This window comes from Branchiostoma belcheri, unplaced genomic scaffold (genome assembly GCF_001625305.1).
Source record: "Branchiostoma belcheri isolate BF01 breed outbred unplaced genomic scaffold, Haploidv18h27 scaffold94, whole genome shotgun sequence".
Lineage (NCBI taxonomy): Eukaryota > Metazoa > Chordata > Leptocardii > Amphioxiformes > Branchiostomatidae > Branchiostoma > Branchiostoma belcheri.
The window spans coordinates 363,554-384,885 of NW_017804620.1; the positions used below are offsets into that span (position 1 = coordinate 363,554).

A 21,332-nucleotide genomic window follows, 5' to 3' on the forward strand; every position below is an offset into this window, starting at 1 on the left:
CTTGTATCTAATAATTATAAGCCAGATGTATATCTCACCCCTTTGCTGGTTTATGAGTTGGTTCAAAACAAAAATTAATGATCAATACCTAAATTAAACAGCTGTGCAGGTGCTTGTCATGTGATTGTTTGCTTTAAGAGGGTAGAGATTTGATAGATAAAGACAATTCAATTCTGTAACACTATAGCATTAGCAGTGTCACTTATTCCTGCTTTAGTCCATTTGAAGAAAAGCATGTCTGATGTCAACCAATTTTACACCCCAAACCAGCCTTGTGTTTTTTTTCTCTGTTCAAAATAAAATTATCATTGTGTTGAAGCACACTATTTTTTGTACAGTGGAAAGTTTCCTGCAGTTCTTTGCTAAGTCAACAGAGGGTGTTGATGCACAGCACCTCTATGGTCCACCTTGTAGATTGATCACTTACTGTAACATTTTCAATAGGGCCCAGGACACTAAGTATTTGCAGTATTGAGGATATGGTAAAAAATAGGCACTTAATTATGGCTTCACCACAAGACATATTGTGTTCCCTCATGTTTCTTCTTCTCCTTCTCCTGCCATTTCTTTAAATGGATTCATCTCTGCCATTTTCCGGCCAAATAACACGAAATTTGGCATGAAGGTAGAGTGGGCAAATACCCCGACACGTTTTTTTCATTTTTTTGAAAAATTGTTTTATTTGGGTTTTTTGGCCATTTTCAGGCAAAAAATATACATTTTGAGATCTGATTCCCAGGTACTAAAACCAAATGACCTGAAATTTGGTGTGGGGATACCTTGGACATATGTCTACAAAAACTCATTCAAGCTTTTGACATACACCACTTTAAAATTGGGAAAAATAAGGCTTTTTGGCTATTTTCGGACCCAAAATGTACATTTTTGGCTCCTGTGCCCTAATATTAAATCTGAATGACCTGAAATTCAGTATGGGGATACCTTGGACGCGTGTCAAAAGAATGCCGTTCACGCTTTTGACATATACCACTATAAAATTGTGTAGAATAGGGCTTTTTTGCTATTTTCGGACCAAAAATGTACATTTTTGGCTCCTCTGCCCTAATATTAAATCCGAATGACCTGAAATTTGGTATGGGAATACCTTGGACACATGTCCAAAGAATGTCATTCACGATTTTGACATACACCACTTTAAAGTTATGTAAAATAGGGCTTTTTGGCTATTTCCGGCATTGGAAGGTTCCATTTCTGCATGGGGGTGTAGACTATTGGCAGCCATCGTAGGATAGATCCATTTTTGGTATGGGGGATAGGGTGAAGCCATCTGCTGCATTTGCTCTCAAGCAAATGTCGGCCTTTCTAGTTCAGGATCATGTTTTAATCCCAGGTCTTAACAACTTTTAAAATCAGGGCTCAAAATATCTTTTCTTCTTACCTGTATTGGTGCAGATAACATTTGGAATTGCATTGAGAGGGATTCCCTCTATACTTGTGTAATAAAATAATAATAATTTCCCAAGCTTTGGACATTTAGACAGAATAGAAAAATTCGAATTCCTCATGAAACTTGACAAACCATGTATCATTAGCTCAATATATATGTTCGTACATCTTTAACTGCGTCAAGAAGCGAGAAGTTGAACCTGTAAATAGTAGACCACATTAGTATATATAGTACAATCTATGTAAGTGTCATTGCTGTATTCTTTTCCCTGTTTACCCATGACCTGTACTTAGCTTGTTAGAGCACAAACGTACAATAAAGGTCTTTCATTCATTCATTCATTATACCTGCACCAGACAAGTCTTCTAATACCTGTACCACAGTTTTTTGTCTTTAGTCAGTCATTGAAATGTGAAATGTTGAAGAGAACTGTTTGTAGTAGCACCATGTTTAATTCTACTAAGTACTGTGCTGTCTTCACTAATTTAAACACAACAGACCACAAAATTCCAACTCCAATTTGTATTTACACACATCTTTGTACATTGTATATGTAAAAGTAGTTGGGAATACACTGGTTTTCATTACAAAATTTACATACTGAAAATTGTCAAGTATTCAAACTCAAAGTTTTATCATGAAGGTCAACAGAAATACATGAACACACAAAGTTACCAAATGTCAATATTCCTTCTTACTTAAATTGACTGTGCCAGAAAAATAACTCATTTAAATCATATTAGATTGAATTATTATTGAACTCTCTGTAAATGCATTCAATAGTGTACATTTTTGTTCTAACCACTTTCTCCTTGTTTTCAATTTGCTCTTTTGTTATGGCCAAACCTTGATTTTAGCTCAGTTTGGTCTAAGACTGAGGCCTTTAGTCTGAAAGCCTGGGCAATTTATTAAAAACAATTCTTTTGATTTGTAGAGCAGTTTCTTATGATAATACAACATCAACAAGCTTTATACAGCAATGCTAAGAGTTAAACTTAATGTAAACTTATATTGTTACAGATTGGTTCAGTTTGATTATCACCTCACTCAGATTCAGATGTTCTGGAGTATGCTGACACTGTGGTCTTCATCATCAGTTACTACCAGCTGTCCCTGTGTTGCCATGGCAACAGCACATGGCCTCTCCATGTCTGTAGTGATGTGTTTGAGGAATTTTCCTGTCTTGTCAAACATCTCCACACGGCTGTTTCCCGTGTCTGCCACGATGATGTTCCCTGCCCTGTCTGTACAGATGCCACGGGGATCCTTCAGCTGACCTTCATCACTTCCCAAACCTCCAAACTGGAACAGAAACTGTCCATCCTCGTTGTACACATAGACACAGGCATTGTTTATGTCTGACACAAGAATGTTCCCTTCCTTGTCCACAGTGATGTACCGTGAGAACCTCATCCCCTGCTGCTGACCCACAGTTCCCACAAGTGTCCCATCTGGCCTGAACACCAAAACTTCACCATGTGTGTTGCCCCAGTCTCCTGTGGTTTGTGTGATGAGGATGTGGTTCCTCCTGGTGTCCACTGCAACTCCTCTGTCCCACCCTGTCTTCTGTAGGTCAAACTTCCTCAGCACCCTGCCCTGTTTGTTGTACTGCACAGCAAAGTGAGCAGAGTCTGTCCACCCCACCACCCACAGGTTCCCCTTCCCGTCCATGGCCATATCTGTTGGCTGCATCTCCTGTCCAGCTGACACGACTGTTGGAAACAGTGGGACAAACGTTCCCTGTAGGGCGAAGACTTGGATTCTCTGGTTCCCCCAGTCTGCTACAAAGACCTCCCCTTCATCTGACACTGCAACACCCCATGGACCCATGAACTGTCCTGTTCCTGATCCATACCCACCAAATGTCACCTTCTGAGGCTGACGCCCCCCTTGCCTTTGGTTACGATGGTGATGACCTGTGCTCCTTGCTGCAGGTGCTGCTGGGATTGGTGCAGATGGGAGAGACTGGACCGTCACATGTCCCAATACTGGCACGGGGGTGTCTGTGGGCTGAAAGACAGCAGGCTGGGTTTGTACAGGAGTTGGTGCTGCTTTTTCTCTGTACTTTCCTACCACCTCTGTCAGAGCGGTTTGCTGACTGAGAAACTCGACCCATCCCTGCTGCAGTTCTTGTTCTGCTCGAGCACAGGCAGCAGACAGTTCATTGATATCTGCCAACACTTGGTCCCTTTCAGTATGTATTCTGTCCAAGTTTTTTGTATGGTTTTCTTCTGATTCAGCCAAGAGGTGGTCTTTTCTCTGGGTGAGTTTCTGCACCATTTGGTTGTAGGCCTGAATGATGTTGTTGTCTCTCTGCTGTTTCTTTTCGTTCAGGGTTTTTTCTTCTTCCCTCAGACTTCTGAGGAAGCTTAAGTAACTTTCCACGATGTTCCTCCCCTCATTGACCAATGCTTGGACTGTGGAGCTTCTTTCCTGTGCAGCTTTTTTTATGGATGTTGTGCCATGGCCATCGTGAGTTTCTTCTAAACACTGATCGCACACTCGTACCTGGCATTGTATACAGTACACTTTGAGCTCTTCAAAAGGGTGAGAACTGCACCTGTTTGCAGACTGGGGTTGCTCGATTGTTTCCCCTGACAGTGTAGCCTGCTGTTGGAGTCTCTCACACATACTGGCTATGATGTGACTGTCGGGCAAACCTGCGAACCCCTGGGGTGGTGGTCTGACCTGCCGACGACAGATTGGGCACAAGAGAGGCAGTTGTCTTCTTGCATGGTCCTGTAGACAGTCCTGACAGAATATGTGTCCACATGGCAGCACCTTGGGCCTGGTGAACAGCTCCAGGCAGATGCTGCAGGACAGTTCTTCCTTGAAATGTGTCCCCAAACTAGACGGTGCAGCCGCCATGATTTTCTTGCTTCCTGCTGATGTGGCAGCCTCACCCCAAGTCAAAGTCCAGGTTTCAACATGTTGGTTTTAGTCTGACCTCTTCCCTCGTGACCTCAATAAAAAGTGGCCGACAGGCCGATTTTTATATCTCATGAATAAACATTATAGGCTCAAGCAAATAAAAACTAAATAAATGCAGAAGGAAAGCATGGATTTAGTTGGCAATAGTGTCATTATTTATAAACATTCAGAATAGCAGTTAAATAAACTACATGTACATGTACTAACAGACTTTTTTTAAAGCTTACTTTTGAAAAAAATAACAACAAACTGAAGAGTGTATTATATGCCCAGGAATTTTTTAAAAAATTGACATGGTAATACACACGTCATGTAGTAACTTATGCCACCCATATACAGGTTTTAGTACATGTGCTTTAGGGAATTAGATTTTACAGTATTTGATTCTGTTTTAAACCAACTGTATGAGGTCAGGTGCCACGGGACGGTCACTCAGAAACTCTGGCACAATCAGTCTACCTAAAGCCCGGACTAAGAGACTTAACAACTCGTTCCTTCATTGCGCTGTTCGCCTCTTTAACAAGACAATCCAGCAGTAGTGCTATATATATTGTACCTAGCTAAATTCTTCGTGATTACTGCGTATTTAACCTGCATAGATTTTAATTGTGTAATCGTCTTAAGATTGAGGTCGCCTATGTTCGCCTATACAATCGTCTTAATATGTGTTCACCTATGTTGTTTCATGTGTACGATGAAGAGTGTTTTTAATGCTCTATATACTATTGTAATAAGGACGAAATTCGGGTATTCACCCGCAAGATCCTTACTGAATAAAATTTGATTTGATTTGATCCCCCCTCACTGATGTTGTGAGTTGGTGTAATCCAACATTAATCATTAACATATTGTGTGATGAGTGGCAGTGTTATTCGCACACGTGCTTGTTTGAGCAAGGAAACCACAACATGCACCAACCATGCAACTTGAAGAGATTTTATTGAGCTCAATTATTAACCTAACAAATAAGCTTCCTCCTGAGGTACAGTAATGTACAGTGTGTACATGTACATGTAGACGCTAGTGAGAGCATGTATCAAAACCCTGTTCATATGGTTTAACAGTACACTGTAAATGTAGGGCAATTACGAGTAAGGCCCCTATAATATATAGGTCACAAGAGTTAGCACCCAATGACAGCCCCTCTCAGCCCTTGCTATCTAACCCCACTTATCATAAACTCTCAATTCAGCCCTTGGCTGGAAAGACTTGTACATGTACTATAGCCGCCGCTCAACTCCACCCCAATTAAAAAGCAAAATAAAATAGAAAGTAATAAATTCACAAACAAAAATAAATCAAATGTCACTTGCATCTGTAACTCGTAACGCTACCTACCTGTAGTACTTTGAAATTTGCCTTTTTCTTTCTGAATCTCAGTTTTGTATTGCACATAAATCTGTATAGAATTGAAGAATAACATTCCCTCTCTTCTAGAGAAATCAAAGAACTTTTCTAGTGTTTTATACATACATTTTTGTACATTTGAGTGTTTTCCAGAGAAAGTCAAAGTTAATTTTATTTTTCCAGAACCCGAAGCGAAAGCCGAAGAATCGCCAGCCGATGAAAGACGGAGACGGAACTCGACGGTCGACGCTGAGCATCCGGCTCTTCCTCAAACAGTTCTGCGAGGACTTCCTGGAGAACTGCTACAACGGGCTCATGCGCACGGTTAAGGTATGACATTTTATCTTTGCCTTTGCAGAAGTAAAATATTGTTTTTAGTTAGTTTCTTCTTCTGTTCCAAACACGCAAATTAAGTTAATGACCCGGACCAGACGTTTGTCACCATGGTAATTGGTGTTGGATTACATTGTGTTGCATGCTCCAAGACCTGCACGTACAAAGATGAGGCAAATTTGTGAAGAGTTTCATATTTTTTTACTGTTTCCAAAATCATATCCAGTTGCTTGAGTGACTGGATGTCTAAATTTCACCGATGTACTTGCACACATGCAGTATTTGGTACGTCTGTTTAGACTACATTTCCCTTCCTCACCCCTGGTTGTACATCTACTTGCAGGATAACCTGGTGCGGATGAAGACTCAGGACCACGACGAGACCTACTACCTCTGGGCCATGAGGTTCTTCATGGAGTTCAACCGAGTTCACAACTTCAGGGTCGACATGGTCAGGTGGGTCATAGGTCAGGGTCGACAGGGTCAGGTGGGTCATAGGTCAAGGTCGACATAGGTCAACTGAGTTCACAACTTCAGGAGGGTCATAGGCAGGGTCGACGTGGTCAGGTGGATAATAGGTCAAGGTCAGTTGGATTGAGGTCACAGCCAACATGGTCAGGTGGGTCATAGGTCAGGGTCAACATGGTCAGGGGTCATATAGGTCATTCCACATGGTTGGGTGGGTCATAGGCCAGGGTCGACATGGTTGGATGGGTCATAGGTCAGGGTCGACATGGTTGGGTGGGTCATAGGCCAGGGTCGACATGGTCATGTGGGTCAAGGGTCAATCATGTTGAGATTTATTTAGTAGTTTTCTGGACCTGTATTTAACATTACTGGACACAACATCTGTCTTCTCTGTCACAACCAGTGGAAGCACAGCTCAACTGTATATTGAGTTCATGTTAAATTAAACTAGAGACTAGTAGAGAGTGAGTGATATGTCCATCTCCGCCTTAATTGAATTTCCTGTTTTCCCCCTCCCAGTGAGACGGTGTCAGTTCGCACGTTCCACTTCATCGAGACGAACCTGACCAACTTCTACGAGATGATGCTGACGGACAAGGATGACATCACCGCCTGGTCACGCAGGTCAGAGGTCAACACTGTTCTTCTCAAAGTTTACCTTAGCCTTAAAGGGTCATGTTTTATAATACCCTCTTCAGGGATCAAAATACCAATGTTCGATTAACTTGCAACACTTGCAAAACTTCATTTCAAAGTCTCGATTTGTACTACTACCAAAAAAATATCAACAACTTTGCAGGTTAAAACAAAACAGACTTTGTTGTATTAATAACAGAAAACTGACAAAAAAAGCTTAAGCAGCTTTCTTTCAAATGGCAAATGAATAACATGTTTATGTCTACTCTATTGGAAAGCCTTTCCAGAACATTATGATGGTTTCCTTATTTCCTCATTTTTATGTTACCTGTAGAAATAAGGATATTCCATTATAATGGTAAATGCACTATCTACTATCTATAGTATTAGTTGACAATACATGTAAAAGTTCTTGACTTTGCTACCCAGGATGCACCTTGCCCTGAAGGCGTATAATGAGCTCCTGATGACTGTCAACGCGATGGACTCCTCCAAAGACCCGACCGTGAGGGACAGCGCAAATGTCATCAAGAGTAAGGCTACGGTTTTGTTCATGCTCTCTCTCTGTGTCCGGTTTATCATCTGCAAACGTCATCAAGAGTAAGGATACAGTTTTCCCCTTTTGACTACATGTAAATTAAATATGTTTTGCTACATGTTGATCCCCAAGGTCTTAGATTTCTCAGGAAATGAATCGATAAGAGAGATTTATCTCTGTACCATCACTAGACACCCGGTTTTAGAGAGAGAAAATGAAAGACAGACTGTGGTAGTCAGAACAGACCGGAGAGATTGTGAAGGAAGACGGACAGAGAGTTAGGGATAGGCAGGAGAAATATCTCCTGTGCTCTATGCAGACCATAGGGTTTGGTGCCCATGTCCATTTCTGTAGCCCTTTGGCGACACACAGTTGTGCAAGGCATTACAGCAGGGGGCTGGTCCGCTGGTAGTGCTGTGTCAGTGCTTGCCCTTCCCACAGTCTTTCTCATATGTGCTAAGCAGAGAAAGAAGTGTGTACCAGCAGTAGAACGTATACATCATGTAGGCAATAAAGTTCCATCCCTACAATGTGGTCAAAATGTACAGGAGTGTGATATATGCATAATTGTGTAGATTAAAGACAGTATAGATTTTTTTAATCCTATTTTCCAGGTAACATCTTCTATGTGATGGAGTACAGAGAGATTTTCCTCACTCTGCTGAGGAAGTTTGACGAGACCAAACAACCAAAGTAAGTCAAATATCCATAAATCATGTTGTTATCTTTTTCCACAGTTCTATTTCACTGTTTGTATTATTCTTCATGTACAGAATACGCTTGAAAAAAGCAACGCCTTTAGCACTGAGTGCATTCACCCTGTTAAAAGAAAACAGAAATAAATAAACATCTTCAGCTTTCATGAAAGTTCATCTGTGTTGTTAGTTACATGTTTAAAGTTAAAACTTTTGGTCCAACACAAAAAATTCTCTCACCTAGAGCTTTCATCCAGTCACTCTGGTCTTCCTCAGTTTACGTCACACTTCAAAGAAGCCAAGCTTCACTGGGTCAGTTTACTGAGGAAGACCAGAGTGACTAGTTGAAAGATCTAGGTGAGAATTTTTTTGTGTTGGACCAAAAGTTAAAACATCTTCAGCTATTGTTATTTGTCAGTACACTGTCTCAGGATTGGCACTTCAAGTTTAACGGTTCGTCTTTGTTTTTTTTCCTTAGAACATACCTGAAGGACCTGATTGAGACAACTCACGTGTTTATCAAGATGCTGGAACGTTTCTGTAAGACTAAAGGTCACGTGGTCGTACAGGTAAACACCTGTTCCTTGTGTTATCACTCACCTGTACAGGTAAACGGTTGTTCCTTGTGTTATCATGTACCTGTACAGGACTTGATGTTGATCTTCTTCATCTTGATTAAGTACTGAGCCCCACCCCTTAGTTGGAGTAAAGCTCATTTCACTAAAAGCTTCTGTTTTTTTTCCTAATTTTGTCAGAAAAAGCGCAGGAAGACCAAACGCAGAAAGCGAACAGCTGAACAAGGTAGAAAATATTGCTTTATGAGATTAAACATAATTAAGATCTTCACAACTGCATACATGTATATCTTTACTGGAATTCTAAGCTTAGTCTAAGTTTGATAATCTTGATTGAGTAATATTATGATAGCTTATTAGAGTTGAACCACTTTCTAACACCTAATCTGACAAGATATTGAATTTAGAAAATACATTTGTATATAAAACATAACAAATCATGTGTGATAACTGCTTGAAACAGTTTAAAAGCTCCACGATTCTAACACCAGGTTTAATGACATGAGTGAAAATTAATACAAAGGACCAAGATAAACATCTCAAGACATTTCCTTGTATCTTAAGAATCAGCAGGACCTGCGGAGCCCTCAGAAGAAGACCTGAACACGATGTGGGACGGTCTGAGCGGGGAGCTTTCAACGTTCATTCAGGGGGAGGGGGAGCTGCCTCAGGACGTGGCTCCGTTTGATGCAACCCTCGACACCCCCCTAGAGGAACAACGGTCGGTCCCCAAAAATTTTTCCAACCTGTACAATTTCCTTTGTGAATTTTGTGCTCTGGAAACAGCAAATTTTAAGACTATTACTTTCTTTGTGTGTCTGTACCCTGTTTTCCAAAATGATGGAGTAATATTTTCAAAAATTTGATCGGCCATTAATTATCCTGATGAAGGTGACAGTGGTCATTGAAAATTTGATCTCTTGGTAATCTTGCACACACAGTCGTCCCTCAGTAAGACATCTGGAGTGTGACAGGCTGAATAAAAGTTCTACACTGGAACTATGTGGCTCCAGATGTCTTACTGAGGGACGACTGCGTGTGCAAGATGTCGGTTAGCTTGAGGAATGAATCCCCTCTCCTATATAATTCAAACTTTGATTGTTTGATGTTTTCCCCAGTGTCCAGGCAATGATTTTGATCCAGGACAGTTTGAGAGGTGGAGACCCGGGTAGAGCTCTGGCAACACTCCGAGCTGCAAGGTGAGCATGTTATCTTGAAGTAATTCTTTCCCATTCTCAGAACTACCAATAGGAGCTCAGGATTCCCTGTTACTATGGAGACCACTCACTCACTCACTGTCCGGTTTATCGTCTGTTGTTCCCCGTCTTCCGAGGGTTAGACGTGCTTGCACAATACATCTGGGGCTTGATGGCAGCTTGCCACTTGTCTCTGTCCTGTGGGTTGATCTTGTCCAAGTTCAGGTGGTGTGGAGGTCCTCCTTTATGTTGTCAAACCATTTCCTCCTAGGGTGACCACAGGGGTTTGGACCCTCCACATCCAGTGTGAGGATCCTTTGTCTCCGACAATATGGTTACAAACAGTTGCATACATGTAAATTAACCAGTCAGGATTAAGATGCTCCTATTTCTCCTGGTTTAGAAGAGTTGGCTATCAAGTTTTGAATGTCCGGTCTAGGGAAAGTGCTGCTAGAAGTTTCACTCTCTCAAAGGGTCCTCTCCATCCCAGAAAATCGTACATGTAACTGTCTTCAAAAACTTTTGAGATACTGATTTGACAAGCTAACAATTGTTGGTAAAAGATATGACCCTTGTGACCTTGACCTGTTCCAGAGAGGTGTGGCCTGACGGAGCGTTCGGAACAGCTGACATCTCGCAGGAGGACGAGTTTATGGCGCTGAGGGAGATCTGCTTTACCGCTCTGCCACGTAAGTAACACAACAGTTAATGTTAACAGTGCCTCCTAGGGATTACGATTGGTACTGCATCCAATGTCTCTTTTACTACACTGCTACATAATGAAAATGTTGTGAAATGTGTAGAAAGAAATTGTTACAAATACACCAGAAAAAAAAAGAGTAAGAGTTAGGGTAGCATGCCTTCTGTTCCCAACAATGTAGTAACAGTACTATCTTGCAGTGATAAGTTGAAACATTTCCTACGAGTTACATGACAAATATAGAGTTACTGTACAGTAGTTTTCCTAATTATTAGTGACCAGTGATTTTACTGTGAATATTTCCAGGCCCTGCTACAGAACAGCCTGAAGACAACCCTGAGCCTGGGGAGGAAGGAGGTAAGTTTTCTTTTTTTTTAATTATTGAAATCAGAAATGTTGTGTAAGAGGGTGGGGATATATTTTTCATTGTAATTTAATCTTGCTTCTCAGTGTTTATTAGTTGAAGGACTATTATTTGTTCTTACCATAACATTTGTAGAATGGTTTATTATGACTGTGACATTATCACAACAGTCGCAGCCCGAAGGCTGAATTTATGGAGCAATATTTCATTAAAAATCATTTTCTACACAATCTAAAATCAAAAGCAAAAGTTTTACAGTCAGCATAATCATCCATATATACACAACGATTCAGTTTTTTACCTTTTATTTATTCTTCTACTTTTATTTCTTCTTCCTTTCAGATGCCGAGGCTGAGGAAGAAGAAGTGCCCCAGTTTAACGTGGCTGAACAGGACTTCAACTTTCAGGACTACATAAGGAGGTGAGACAAATGTCTTGAAAAAGTCTTAGTTGCTTCATTTTCTTAACAGCTTGAATGTTTATTGGAAAGAGATAAAAATGTAAAACTTAGATTTCTAAGATATTTCAACATTTTCAAAATGATCCAATCATTGCATGACTTTTTCTGTCAACTCAGCAATCTTTTCCTGGTTCTGGTATGATCTTATCGGAATCTTGGCAATTTTTTAGACTAATGACAATACCTGGCCAGACATTGACAATACCAGGCAACAAAGTTAACAACAGCAGCTACATTGTATATATCTGCCTTAAGAGTTCACTAACTCCATTACCTCTCTCATTTCTCCCCAGATTTGCCAATCCACAAATGCTGAAACCTTACGTCCGTTTGCTCGCTGATTACCGTACCAACTCCACACACATTAAACACTGTATTGCCAAGATAACTCTACTGTAAGAGTTGAATAACTCAATTTATTCTTTCTTTCTTTTTCAGATTTGCCAACCCGCAAATGCTGAAACCTTATGTTCGACTGCTGGCTGATTACCGTACCAACTCCACACACATTAACCACTGTATCGCCAAGATGCTGCACCGAGTGGCGTGGGACTGTAAAATGGAGGGCCTGCTGTTCCAGATCTCTCTTTTCCGCATCTTCCAACGACTCTTGGAGGATCCGGCCGGGTCCACTTACTCGGTAGGTTCAATGTCTTATTTGTTTAAGATTTGTTGTTCAAGATGTAGAAAGATTTTGAAACTATCCATTGAAGATGCCCCTACTTTTTGTACATTTGACTACTGAGTTCCACTCTACAATTATAGTTATAGGACAAAAACACTTAATCTTCATTAGATGACTGCAAATTTTGCAGTCATGCCCATTTCTTGTTGCTATTTTTATTATTGTTTATGATAGTTCATTGCAAACTTGTGCCCTTCTGTTATTACTAATTGCAAGTGAACAATGTGATACATACATATATACTACAAAACTAAATGAGTGTGAGAAAAACAATAAGGTTTGCACTATGTTGCTGGTCTGTACTGAGGTTTTGGATACTTTATTGGAACTTTCATTGACATGTATCCATCACCTTATGAAGCAAGTTTAAACTGTAATTACCAACACAAGAAATTGGACTCACCCAAATTTTCGACTGTACAACTCCAGTCTTTGTCAAGGAATGAACAATCCACCGCTTCCGTGACGTCACACAGATAACACACGTGACTCTGTGAGCAGTGGATCATAGGTTGCAGAAAGTCTGTGTCTCTCTACCTGTTTCAACCTTGGTTTGATCAATCTTTCTTGCAGCAGCCATAAACTATCTTCTTCATCACCCACAAGTTCCCTTTTCTGTTCTTCCAGGAGCTGACCAAGTTTGCTAAGTACGTGCTGGGGCGTTTCTTCAGCCTTGTGACGCGAGCAGGTCCCTCGGACGGGAGCGGGAACATCTTCCCGGAGCTGCTGTTCTGGAAGGGAGCGAAGGAAGCTTACGAGATGACAGAGGGATACGGGTCATACCAGGAAGTGTAAGATGTTTTCATTTCATCTGGTTTTCTAGAATTCAGGCCATCTTGCATTTTTAGATTTATTATTTACATGAAATCCCACCTGCATGTGCAGGTTAGTGGAGGTTCATGTAAAATTAGATCAGGACAGATTTAAACTGATACACACAACTTAAACTTTACTAAGGTAAAAGAGTAGAATCTTTCAGACATCTTTATTTAGCTACTGTTTACTCTCAGTGCTGTCCCTGTAAAATTTCAAAACAAAAACAAAAAAGTGATTCACATACTTCCCAAAACAAACATACCAACAAAGCCAGGAAAACATTTTCACATGATTTGACATAAGACAGAATAAAACTTTAGTAGCATTGACAGACTCATGAAATTATGGCTAATTTACAAATACTGTACAATATGGTCACGTAATGATTACTGGAATAGCAAAGTTTAGAATGTTAGCCAGATGTGGGATAGGGCTCTTTTTTGTAGTCGTTGTCTGAAAAAAAGCCTTTTTTGCTTGTTCAGGAGGAAGCAGAAGCGCGGAGGTGTGGAGTGGTCTCCAGATGAGCAGGAGGAACTGGTCATGTGGTACAACAGGTTCAAGGAGGAGGGAGGAGGTGGGTGGGGTACTATATCTGCCCAGGTGTTTTCTTCTTCTTTCCAATGTTAGATTATTCTGCTGCTGTTGTCCCTGCCACAGGGGTCGAGAGTAGTCAGCTAGTAGTACATGTACTGGTCTTCACACTGCTCTGCCAGGAGGCTCTATCCAGCGGGTTTACACCGGCAAGGCTGCGCTCTCTGATGTCCTTCTTGACACACTCCATCCAGGTCTTCTTAGACAGTATGTTCAGCACTAGGGATAAGGATAGCTTGTTCAGAACTTGGACTGTACTCACTTCACTAGAGATAGCATCTTTAATATGAGGATAGCATGTTCAGCACTAGGGACAGTACCCGTTTGAGCACTAAAGTTTTTCTTATCATTTACTTAAGTTTACTTAAAGACCTTTACTTACCTTTACTAAATAACTTCACCTACAAAAGACAGCTTCAGTGTGTAGACTTGTGTAATCAAGAGAGAAGACATAATTTTTAACCTGTTTCCTTCAGATGAGGACATTGTGGACCGGATCAGACAGAACATCTCTGACCCCAACAAGAACAGACAACAGGTATGTTATCTTTTGACCCTATAAGATCACTAGAAGTCAGAATTTTTTTTTTAGGTGCACCCTAATCAGTCGATGCCTAACTGCCTAACGCCTAAAATCTATGAATTTTCATGAGAATACCAGGAGAAAACCCTTAATTTGAACATTTTGGGAGAGCTGCTAGGATTTGCGGGAGAGGGGGCGTATTCTTGATTCATTGCTTTTGAAGTCTTTCTTAAAAACTTTTAATAATCATATCCCCAAGTAAATACTGTATGGCAAAGTGTCTGTCTTCTCTGTCATGACCAGTGGAAGGAGGAGCTCTTTAGTTAGGTTTGAGATCACTTTTAATGTTTTATGCACTATGATTCTGATTATACAAATCTTTTTTTAATGTTATTTGCAGATTATCACTCAGCTGGTGATGCAGGGAGTTGTCCAGGACCGGAGTGAGCTCAAGAGAAAGAAGCGGTAAGAACATCTTTAAGATTTGGTATCAATGAAAAACTTGACTTTGGAAAGCATTCCAAGAATTTAGAGTTGTTGTCGATCCTTCTTGGATGAAGAATGGTTTAAGAGTTGTCTTTGTTTCCATCCAAAAAAATCCTGTCTGGTTGTTTTGTAGTGTGAGAAGTTTAAGTCTCCTTTTCTTGTGTCACAGACCACGTCACAGCGCCATCTGGAGAGAGGAGGAGGAACTGCAGCTTCAGCAGCTGTTTGACAAACACAAACATTCTGATGGTACGACTGAGGACCCTATATCTTAAAATCCTTATAAATATAGTTCACACCCTTTAGGCTTAAACAAACATCAAACCCCAAAAAATGTTTCTTTTGTATAAAAATATAAGTTGATGTAATCATCATCCTCATAGTATAATTGTAATTTATCATGATTGAATCGTTAGATTTGGATGGCTGTAGCATATCCAGAGTTTTCTGAGATAATTTTGTATTATTAGCAGCTACTAGTATTTGTAACTGACATTTTGTTACTGATATTTGTCATTTCTGACATGATAAATAACTGATAATTTTGTATAAATGTTACAGATCCAGTTGGAGACATTATGTCTGAGATGACAGAAAAGCGGTCAAAGAAGAAAGTGGTTGAGAAGTTGCTGGACATGGGTCTGGTCTCGGACAGGAAGGACCTTTACAAGAAACGCCGCCGAAAGGGAGGCAAGAAAAAGGACAAGGAAGAGGTAAAAATATGTCTTACAGACATCTACAAATGTAAATTGAGAGAGAGATATACGGATATAATTTCTGATATGATAGATGAGTCTTTATAAGAAATGTTGCTGAAACTTTAGTGAAAGGGAGACAAGACGAGGGACAAGGAAGAGGTAAAAATATGCCTTACAAACATCTATACAAACTGTAAATAGAGAGTTACAGAATGATGTGATTTTCTGATATGATAGACTGGTGAGTTTTTATAAGGACTGTTGCTGAAAGGGAGGCAAGAAAAAGGACAAGAAAGAGGTGAAAACGTCTTATAAGCAAATATCATGTATCTATGCAATTACATGACTCCCGACATGATAGGCTGATGAGATTGTATAAGAAATGCCATGTTATCATCAAACTTGCCTGCCTGTCTTTGTACAAATGTATGTGGGTGTGTGTCTGCATGTGTGTGTGTGAGTACATCCATGAATGAATGTGTGTCTGTGTGTCTGCCATCTCTGATTCGTTTGCATGCATGCATGTGTGTCTACATGTATATGTGCTCATGAGTGCACATCTCTGATTCCCTTGCCTCCTACACTACAGGATTTTGTGGTAGAAGAAGATGACGACGACATGTCCAGACTAGAGGAAGGTGAACCAGTCCCCTCAGATGCAGAACTGGACGCCGCAGACAGCTCGGACTCAGACAGTGACGATCAGAGTGAGGAATCAGATGAGGAGGGGGGCACTGTGCCTACACTACTCAAACGGCTACAAGATGACGGTAAAAATCATATTTTTTTAAATGTCGTAATACCCAGAAAGGTCCAAAAAGAGGCTACTAGACTAAGTATTTCCTTTAAATAAACAAATGTATAAAGTAGAAAGAAAGGGTTCATCACACCGCAGTCATCCCTCAGTAAGACATCTTGAGCCACAGAGTTTCTCTTTGGAACTCGTGTGTCTGCTAGTGTTTTGTCTCCTGTTTTCCACTTCGTACTAATACTTGAGAATATATGGGCCAGCTGTTGTAACAGAAGGCAGAAAATATATATTTTTTTCTGTTCACCACATAAAAAGAATCATGGTGAGCCTGTGACTGGATAGTTTTGGGATCCGCAAACTTGAATGGATGATGGTTTTATGAAGTTTGTTTCTTAAGGATATTGTCAAACTGAGGTTTTTAAATTCAAACATTATTCCCCAAAGGATTTGGAGACCAGCTACAGTGGATTGCGTCTGGTTTAGAGAGAACGGCAGAGGATCGAGAGACAGATGAAAGCGGGGAGTCAGTCCCGATCGTGCCGCTGACAGAGGAGAGCGAGACCGCCATGGAACACCGCACATTCCAGAAACTCCTCAAGATGGTCGGACTGGCTCCTCCCGCTAACGAACAGGTCAGATATTTATTTTATCATGAAAGTTCATCTGTGTTGTTAGTTACATGTTTAAAGTTAAAACTTTTGGTCCAACACAAAAAATTCTCTCACCTAGAGATTTCGACCAGTCACTCTGGTCTTCCTCAGTAGACTGACCCAGTGAGGCTTGTCAAGTGGCTTCCTTGATAGCCAGGTTCCAGGAAAATACAAAGCCAAGCTCTGCCAGTTCACATAGAGTCACCCGGACACTTTGTTTCACTTGACACTGTAAGGATTTTGGACACTGAACAAGACTATTTCTTGAGAGGGGTGAAGGAGGCCATATACATCATGCCCCGTCGCCCTTCATTGAACCGTGACGGGGGCCGACATCGTCTACCAGATACCTTTGACCCAGTGTTGACGTCACACTTCAAATAAGCAACGTAATTTTGTTGACTTTTTTTACAGGAATCCTTCTGGAGAATACCTGGCTCCTTGTCCGCGGCCGAGCTCAGGAAAACGGCGGACGTCCTCACCGGGAAGGAGGCTGCGGACGACCTTCCGACCAAGAAACAGTCAAGCAGCAGGTACAAAGCCTTAAAGGAACTGGCCAAGAAACAAGGCAAGGAGAAGAAGAGGGGGAAACCAGCCAGACAAGGTAGGTTAAATTTCATAAGGCCACACCAATTTAATTATGTTTACCGAAGGAAAACATACTGTTTTAGCTCCATTTCTTCTTTTTCTTCTGTTCCAAACACTCTGACCTGGCCAATGGCCTCTTTTGTTGACGTCTGTCACCATAGTAACTGGTGGTGGGTTACATAATGTTGCAATCTCATAGTAGGCATGTACATGTAGACTCCTGTCACCATATACATGTATGTGAATGTGTTTGAGTAAGAATTAACAAAGCAGACCATATCTGAAGGTAAACATTGTGCATTTGCTTTGCAAATGTTACTTTTCTAGTTTGTTGTTTTAATTTGAAGAGTCTTACTGCACTGTGTAAAAAAGACTTTTTCAAGCGTAGAGTCCTAGCTTTAGGCAAAGTGAACGTGTTGCTGTTAATGTTCCTGAGCTATCTCTCTGTAGCAGTCGCAAGTTCAGGGGGAACAAGGTCGTGCAGAGGGTGATCAGGGTTCAGCATACTGAAGTCTGGTATTTTATGTACATGTATTCTAGAATTATACCAGTAGGGTCTGCTGATTTTTTGTTACTATTTTACAGAAGAAGAACCCCCTGCTGTCAGTAAGTCAGGAAAGAAACGGGCCCGACAACTGGACTCTTCAGATGAAGACGACAATGAAAGGTGTGTGTTCCTGTTTCCATGATTATATAATATTTTCCGTCTCACACCGGTGTAGATATGCACTCCAGACTTAAGATTCAAGAACATCATACTCAGAAAGCCTGTACCCTGAGTTAGACTTGCAATTTAGTGCACTTGAAAATAAGGTGGTAAGTAAGTTCCAGTGTCTATATCTGTATCGGTATAGCTGGTATAACCACCTTTTGGCGTAACAAACCAGTGTCAATGAAGATCAGATATCAAAGTAGAACATTATGTAATACACAGCAAATTAAGCAACTGGATGAATGCTCTAAAGAGTCAGACAGCAGCCACTGTCTTTCATCAGTGACAGATAGTCTGAAGACTTGAGTGTATATAAATAAAGTTTTTGTATAACTTGTAGTCTCTCCAGTGTGTGAATTTCTAACTTTGTACAGTGTAAGACAAGAGTAACTGGAGTGTATATAAATGAAGATCTTTAAATTGTAGTGTCTTCATTGTGTGAATTTCCCCAACTTTGTTTCTGCAGTGTGACGTCTGGTAGCTCCAAACGCAGCAGGAAGGGTTCCAGTAACTATGACCAGGAGGAGAGCATGGCTGCAGAGGGAGAAGAAGGTGGGTGATGGCTTTACTAAGTTTCAGTTTCCAAATTTGGCTAAATTCTCCTGACTTTCCTGCCTATATGCACAGGCCAGGTGCTGGCCCCTTGCTCCCCCTCATATGGTTCCTCCAGCCAGCTCTATCAAGGGCAATAGTCTCTGCTTCCCTTAGGGTAACCCCTGTGTCACTCTGAATCTGGTCTTTCCACCTCTTGGGTGGTCTTCCGTGGGGTCTGGGTTTTTTTTAACCCCTGGTGGTATGCCTTATAAACTAAGGTGTTTGCTGGTCTTCGCATCACATGTACAAACCATCTGAGCCTTGTAGCACGTATCCAATGATGGTTTGTATAACCCTTCTGGCTTTAACGTTTAAGTCTGGGATGAATCTTAACTGTACTATACTGGTGTCTCGGTAGCATGGCCAGTGTCCAGTGATTAGTGGCCATACATGCCTCTTGCACTAGAGCTTGTGAGTTTGAATCCCAGCTGTTGTCGCTCACCCGACATGCACGCTACTGAAAAGGGTCACAGATCTTATGACAGGACTTTAAGCCCTGGTCCACTGTGTTTTGTGCTTGTCAAAGAGCACTAGGGGAATTTCCCTGGTACAATGAATCTGTAAATAAAATACAGTACATATAGCTTTTGTGTCTTCTCTGTCACGACCAGCAAGTTAAACTACAATTGTAGATTGACATCACTTTTTGCGCTTGTTTGTTACTCTCATCTCATCTGTCCCTTAGTCTGATTACCAGTAATATATTTGACCGTTGGGGCACCACAGAAGATCTAGGAACCAGTTTTCTCCATCCTCCTCATTTTTCTGTTATTCTTAATTTGAGATATTCTTCATGCATTTTTCATGTACATTCTCTTGCATTGCAATTTTCAGACAAACCTTCAGAGGAGGCCACAAACATGAAGAACACCCTGGACTCAGACTCAGATTCTGAGGATGACAACGTACCTTTACGTCAGATAGCACACGCTCGCCCGCGTATTGAAAGCTCTGACAGCGAAGAGGACAAGTAGCCAAAGATCCTGTTACAAAGTAGTCAAATTTTTCATGCATTTTCTTTGTATGTTGTAATGAACATGTGCTAACTTTGTTGTACAACTTTGAATGAACAAAGACCCATGATTGTAGCAATTGTGAATGTATCTACTGTAACTTTAGCCAAAGATACAAAGTAGCCAAATCCTTATTGTTAGCATTTGTAGTGTTACAGTATTTTGTGTTGATTTTGGTGTACAACCGTTGAATGAACAAAAGAGCATTGTAGCAAGTAGATATTCCTTTAACATTTCTCTGCCAGTTTACATATGTCTGCAACTTTGAAAACTTAATATGTGTTTGAACTTTGAGACACATTTTTGTTGGAGGAATTATGTTTGTAGCCAAAGACACACTTATGAAATAGCCAAATTTCTTCATCATTGTTGTAGTATTGTGCTTATGTTGGTGTGGATAGAATCAACTCCAGTTACATGTATAGTTTATATGTTGTGTGAAATCCTGAGGCACCTTTAAATCAATTGAAATCTTGAGTAACTTCAGATTTGTGCAGCTTAAGAGTTATGTAAGCTTTTTCTAGTCTGGACCAAGTGTCTGTTACCAACACGTATGTAAGATCCAACATGTACATTGTGAGATGCACTTTATAGTTGATCAAATCCTTGAATGTCTTCAGACTCAAGTTGCAGACTTTCTCTAGCAATTCACACTAGAGGCAGAACTTCAACAATTACATGTAACCAGTACCAACACCTTTGTAAGGTAAAACATGATCAAATCTTTGAATATCTTCAGAATTGAACAACTGATACATTATATTATTAGTAAGAGTTCTCACCTTTATACCATAGTCAAGATTGTTGTGTATACTAGTATGTTCCTAACACCTTTGTATTGTAAGAGACCTGTACATTGTGAAACGCACCTTAACTTGTAACTTAGACATGTATTGTCAAGACTATTACTAGTATGTGTATGTTTCCAACACCTTTGTATGGTTAGACATGTACGTTGTATAAATGCAGCTTAAACATGGTCAAACTCTTGAAACTTATACAATGTATTAGAGAGAGTCTCACTTAATACTATTGTCAAGACTATTGTGTGTGTGTTACTAACACCTTTCTGTGGCAAAACTTGTACATTACAAGTAAGTTATCGACGTAAGATTCCTAACTTTACAGTATGTTTTTTCCAGTATTTGTGGAGAAAAAGATTTATGTAGGTGTAATGTTGATAATGAAAAGCTTGAAGGAAAATAAAACATTTTCCATGATAGAAGAAATGCTTCTTTTATGATATATTATATTACCAGAATTTGTACAGTGCATGTTTTATGGTTTAAAGGAGAGATTGAGTACTAGTAATCACTACTTTGCATAATCTCCAAGCAGATCCCTTTCGGTGGCAAAAAGACAGTATCAAATTGGCCAGGTAGTATCCATTGGCCAGAGAAAGTCGCCGGCCACCGACGGTAGGGTTAGCGACAAGAAAAACGGCCATATATAAAAATATATTTAACGATCATTCCCCCAGAACCTCTGCTTGGAGAGTAACTAAATTCTGGCCGTAGCCGCTCAAAAATTCTGGCCGTACCCGCGCTCAAAAATTCTGGCCGTACCCGGAACGT

General features: G+C 40.6%; 2 protein-coding genes across 2 annotated transcripts in view; one reads left to right on the top strand and one right to left on the bottom strand.

Moving 5' to 3' along the window:
• The window catches only part of LOC109461606 (protein timeless homolog), a 34,124-nt gene extending 13,287 nt beyond the window's left edge, over positions 1 to 20,837 (top strand). Inside the window, exons 5-29 of the mRNA XM_019757984.1 lie at positions 5,870 to 6,016; positions 6,363 to 6,475; positions 7,007 to 7,111; positions 7,553 to 7,656; positions 8,276 to 8,354; positions 8,835 to 8,925; positions 9,112 to 9,157; positions 9,496 to 9,652; positions 10,050 to 10,130; positions 10,722 to 10,816; positions 11,134 to 11,184; positions 11,534 to 11,612; positions 12,090 to 12,291; positions 12,964 to 13,127; positions 13,635 to 13,726; positions 14,220 to 14,281; positions 14,667 to 14,731; positions 14,922 to 15,001; positions 15,314 to 15,465; positions 16,040 to 16,220; positions 16,646 to 16,833; positions 17,266 to 17,455; positions 18,025 to 18,106; positions 18,618 to 18,703; positions 19,580 to 20,837. Of these exons, the coding sequence (XP_019613543.1) occupies positions 5,870 to 6,016; positions 6,363 to 6,475; positions 7,007 to 7,111; positions 7,553 to 7,656; positions 8,276 to 8,354; positions 8,835 to 8,925; positions 9,112 to 9,157; positions 9,496 to 9,652; positions 10,050 to 10,130; positions 10,722 to 10,816; positions 11,134 to 11,184; positions 11,534 to 11,612; positions 12,090 to 12,291; positions 12,964 to 13,127; positions 13,635 to 13,726; positions 14,220 to 14,281; positions 14,667 to 14,731; positions 14,922 to 15,001; positions 15,314 to 15,465; positions 16,040 to 16,220; positions 16,646 to 16,833; positions 17,266 to 17,455; positions 18,025 to 18,106; positions 18,618 to 18,703; positions 19,580 to 19,719 (2,832 nt within the window). The 3' untranslated portion in view covers positions 19,720 to 20,837. The remainder of the gene's footprint in view (positions 1 to 5,869; positions 6,017 to 6,362; positions 6,476 to 7,006; positions 7,112 to 7,552; positions 7,657 to 8,275; positions 8,355 to 8,834; positions 8,926 to 9,111; positions 9,158 to 9,495; positions 9,653 to 10,049; positions 10,131 to 10,721; positions 10,817 to 11,133; positions 11,185 to 11,533; positions 11,613 to 12,089; positions 12,292 to 12,963; positions 13,128 to 13,634; positions 13,727 to 14,219; positions 14,282 to 14,666; positions 14,732 to 14,921; positions 15,002 to 15,313; positions 15,466 to 16,039; positions 16,221 to 16,645; positions 16,834 to 17,265; positions 17,456 to 18,024; positions 18,107 to 18,617; positions 18,704 to 19,579) is intronic.
• LOC109461580 (tripartite motif-containing protein 3-like) lies at positions 2,462 to 4,362 on the bottom strand. Its single transcript, XM_019757955.1, has one exon. The coding sequence runs from the start codon at positions 4,274 to 4,276 to the stop codon at positions 2,462 to 2,464; it is 1,815 nt and encodes a 604-aa protein (XP_019613514.1). The 5' UTR covers positions 4,277 to 4,362.
• Positions 20,838 to 21,332: the final 495 nt, after the last annotated feature.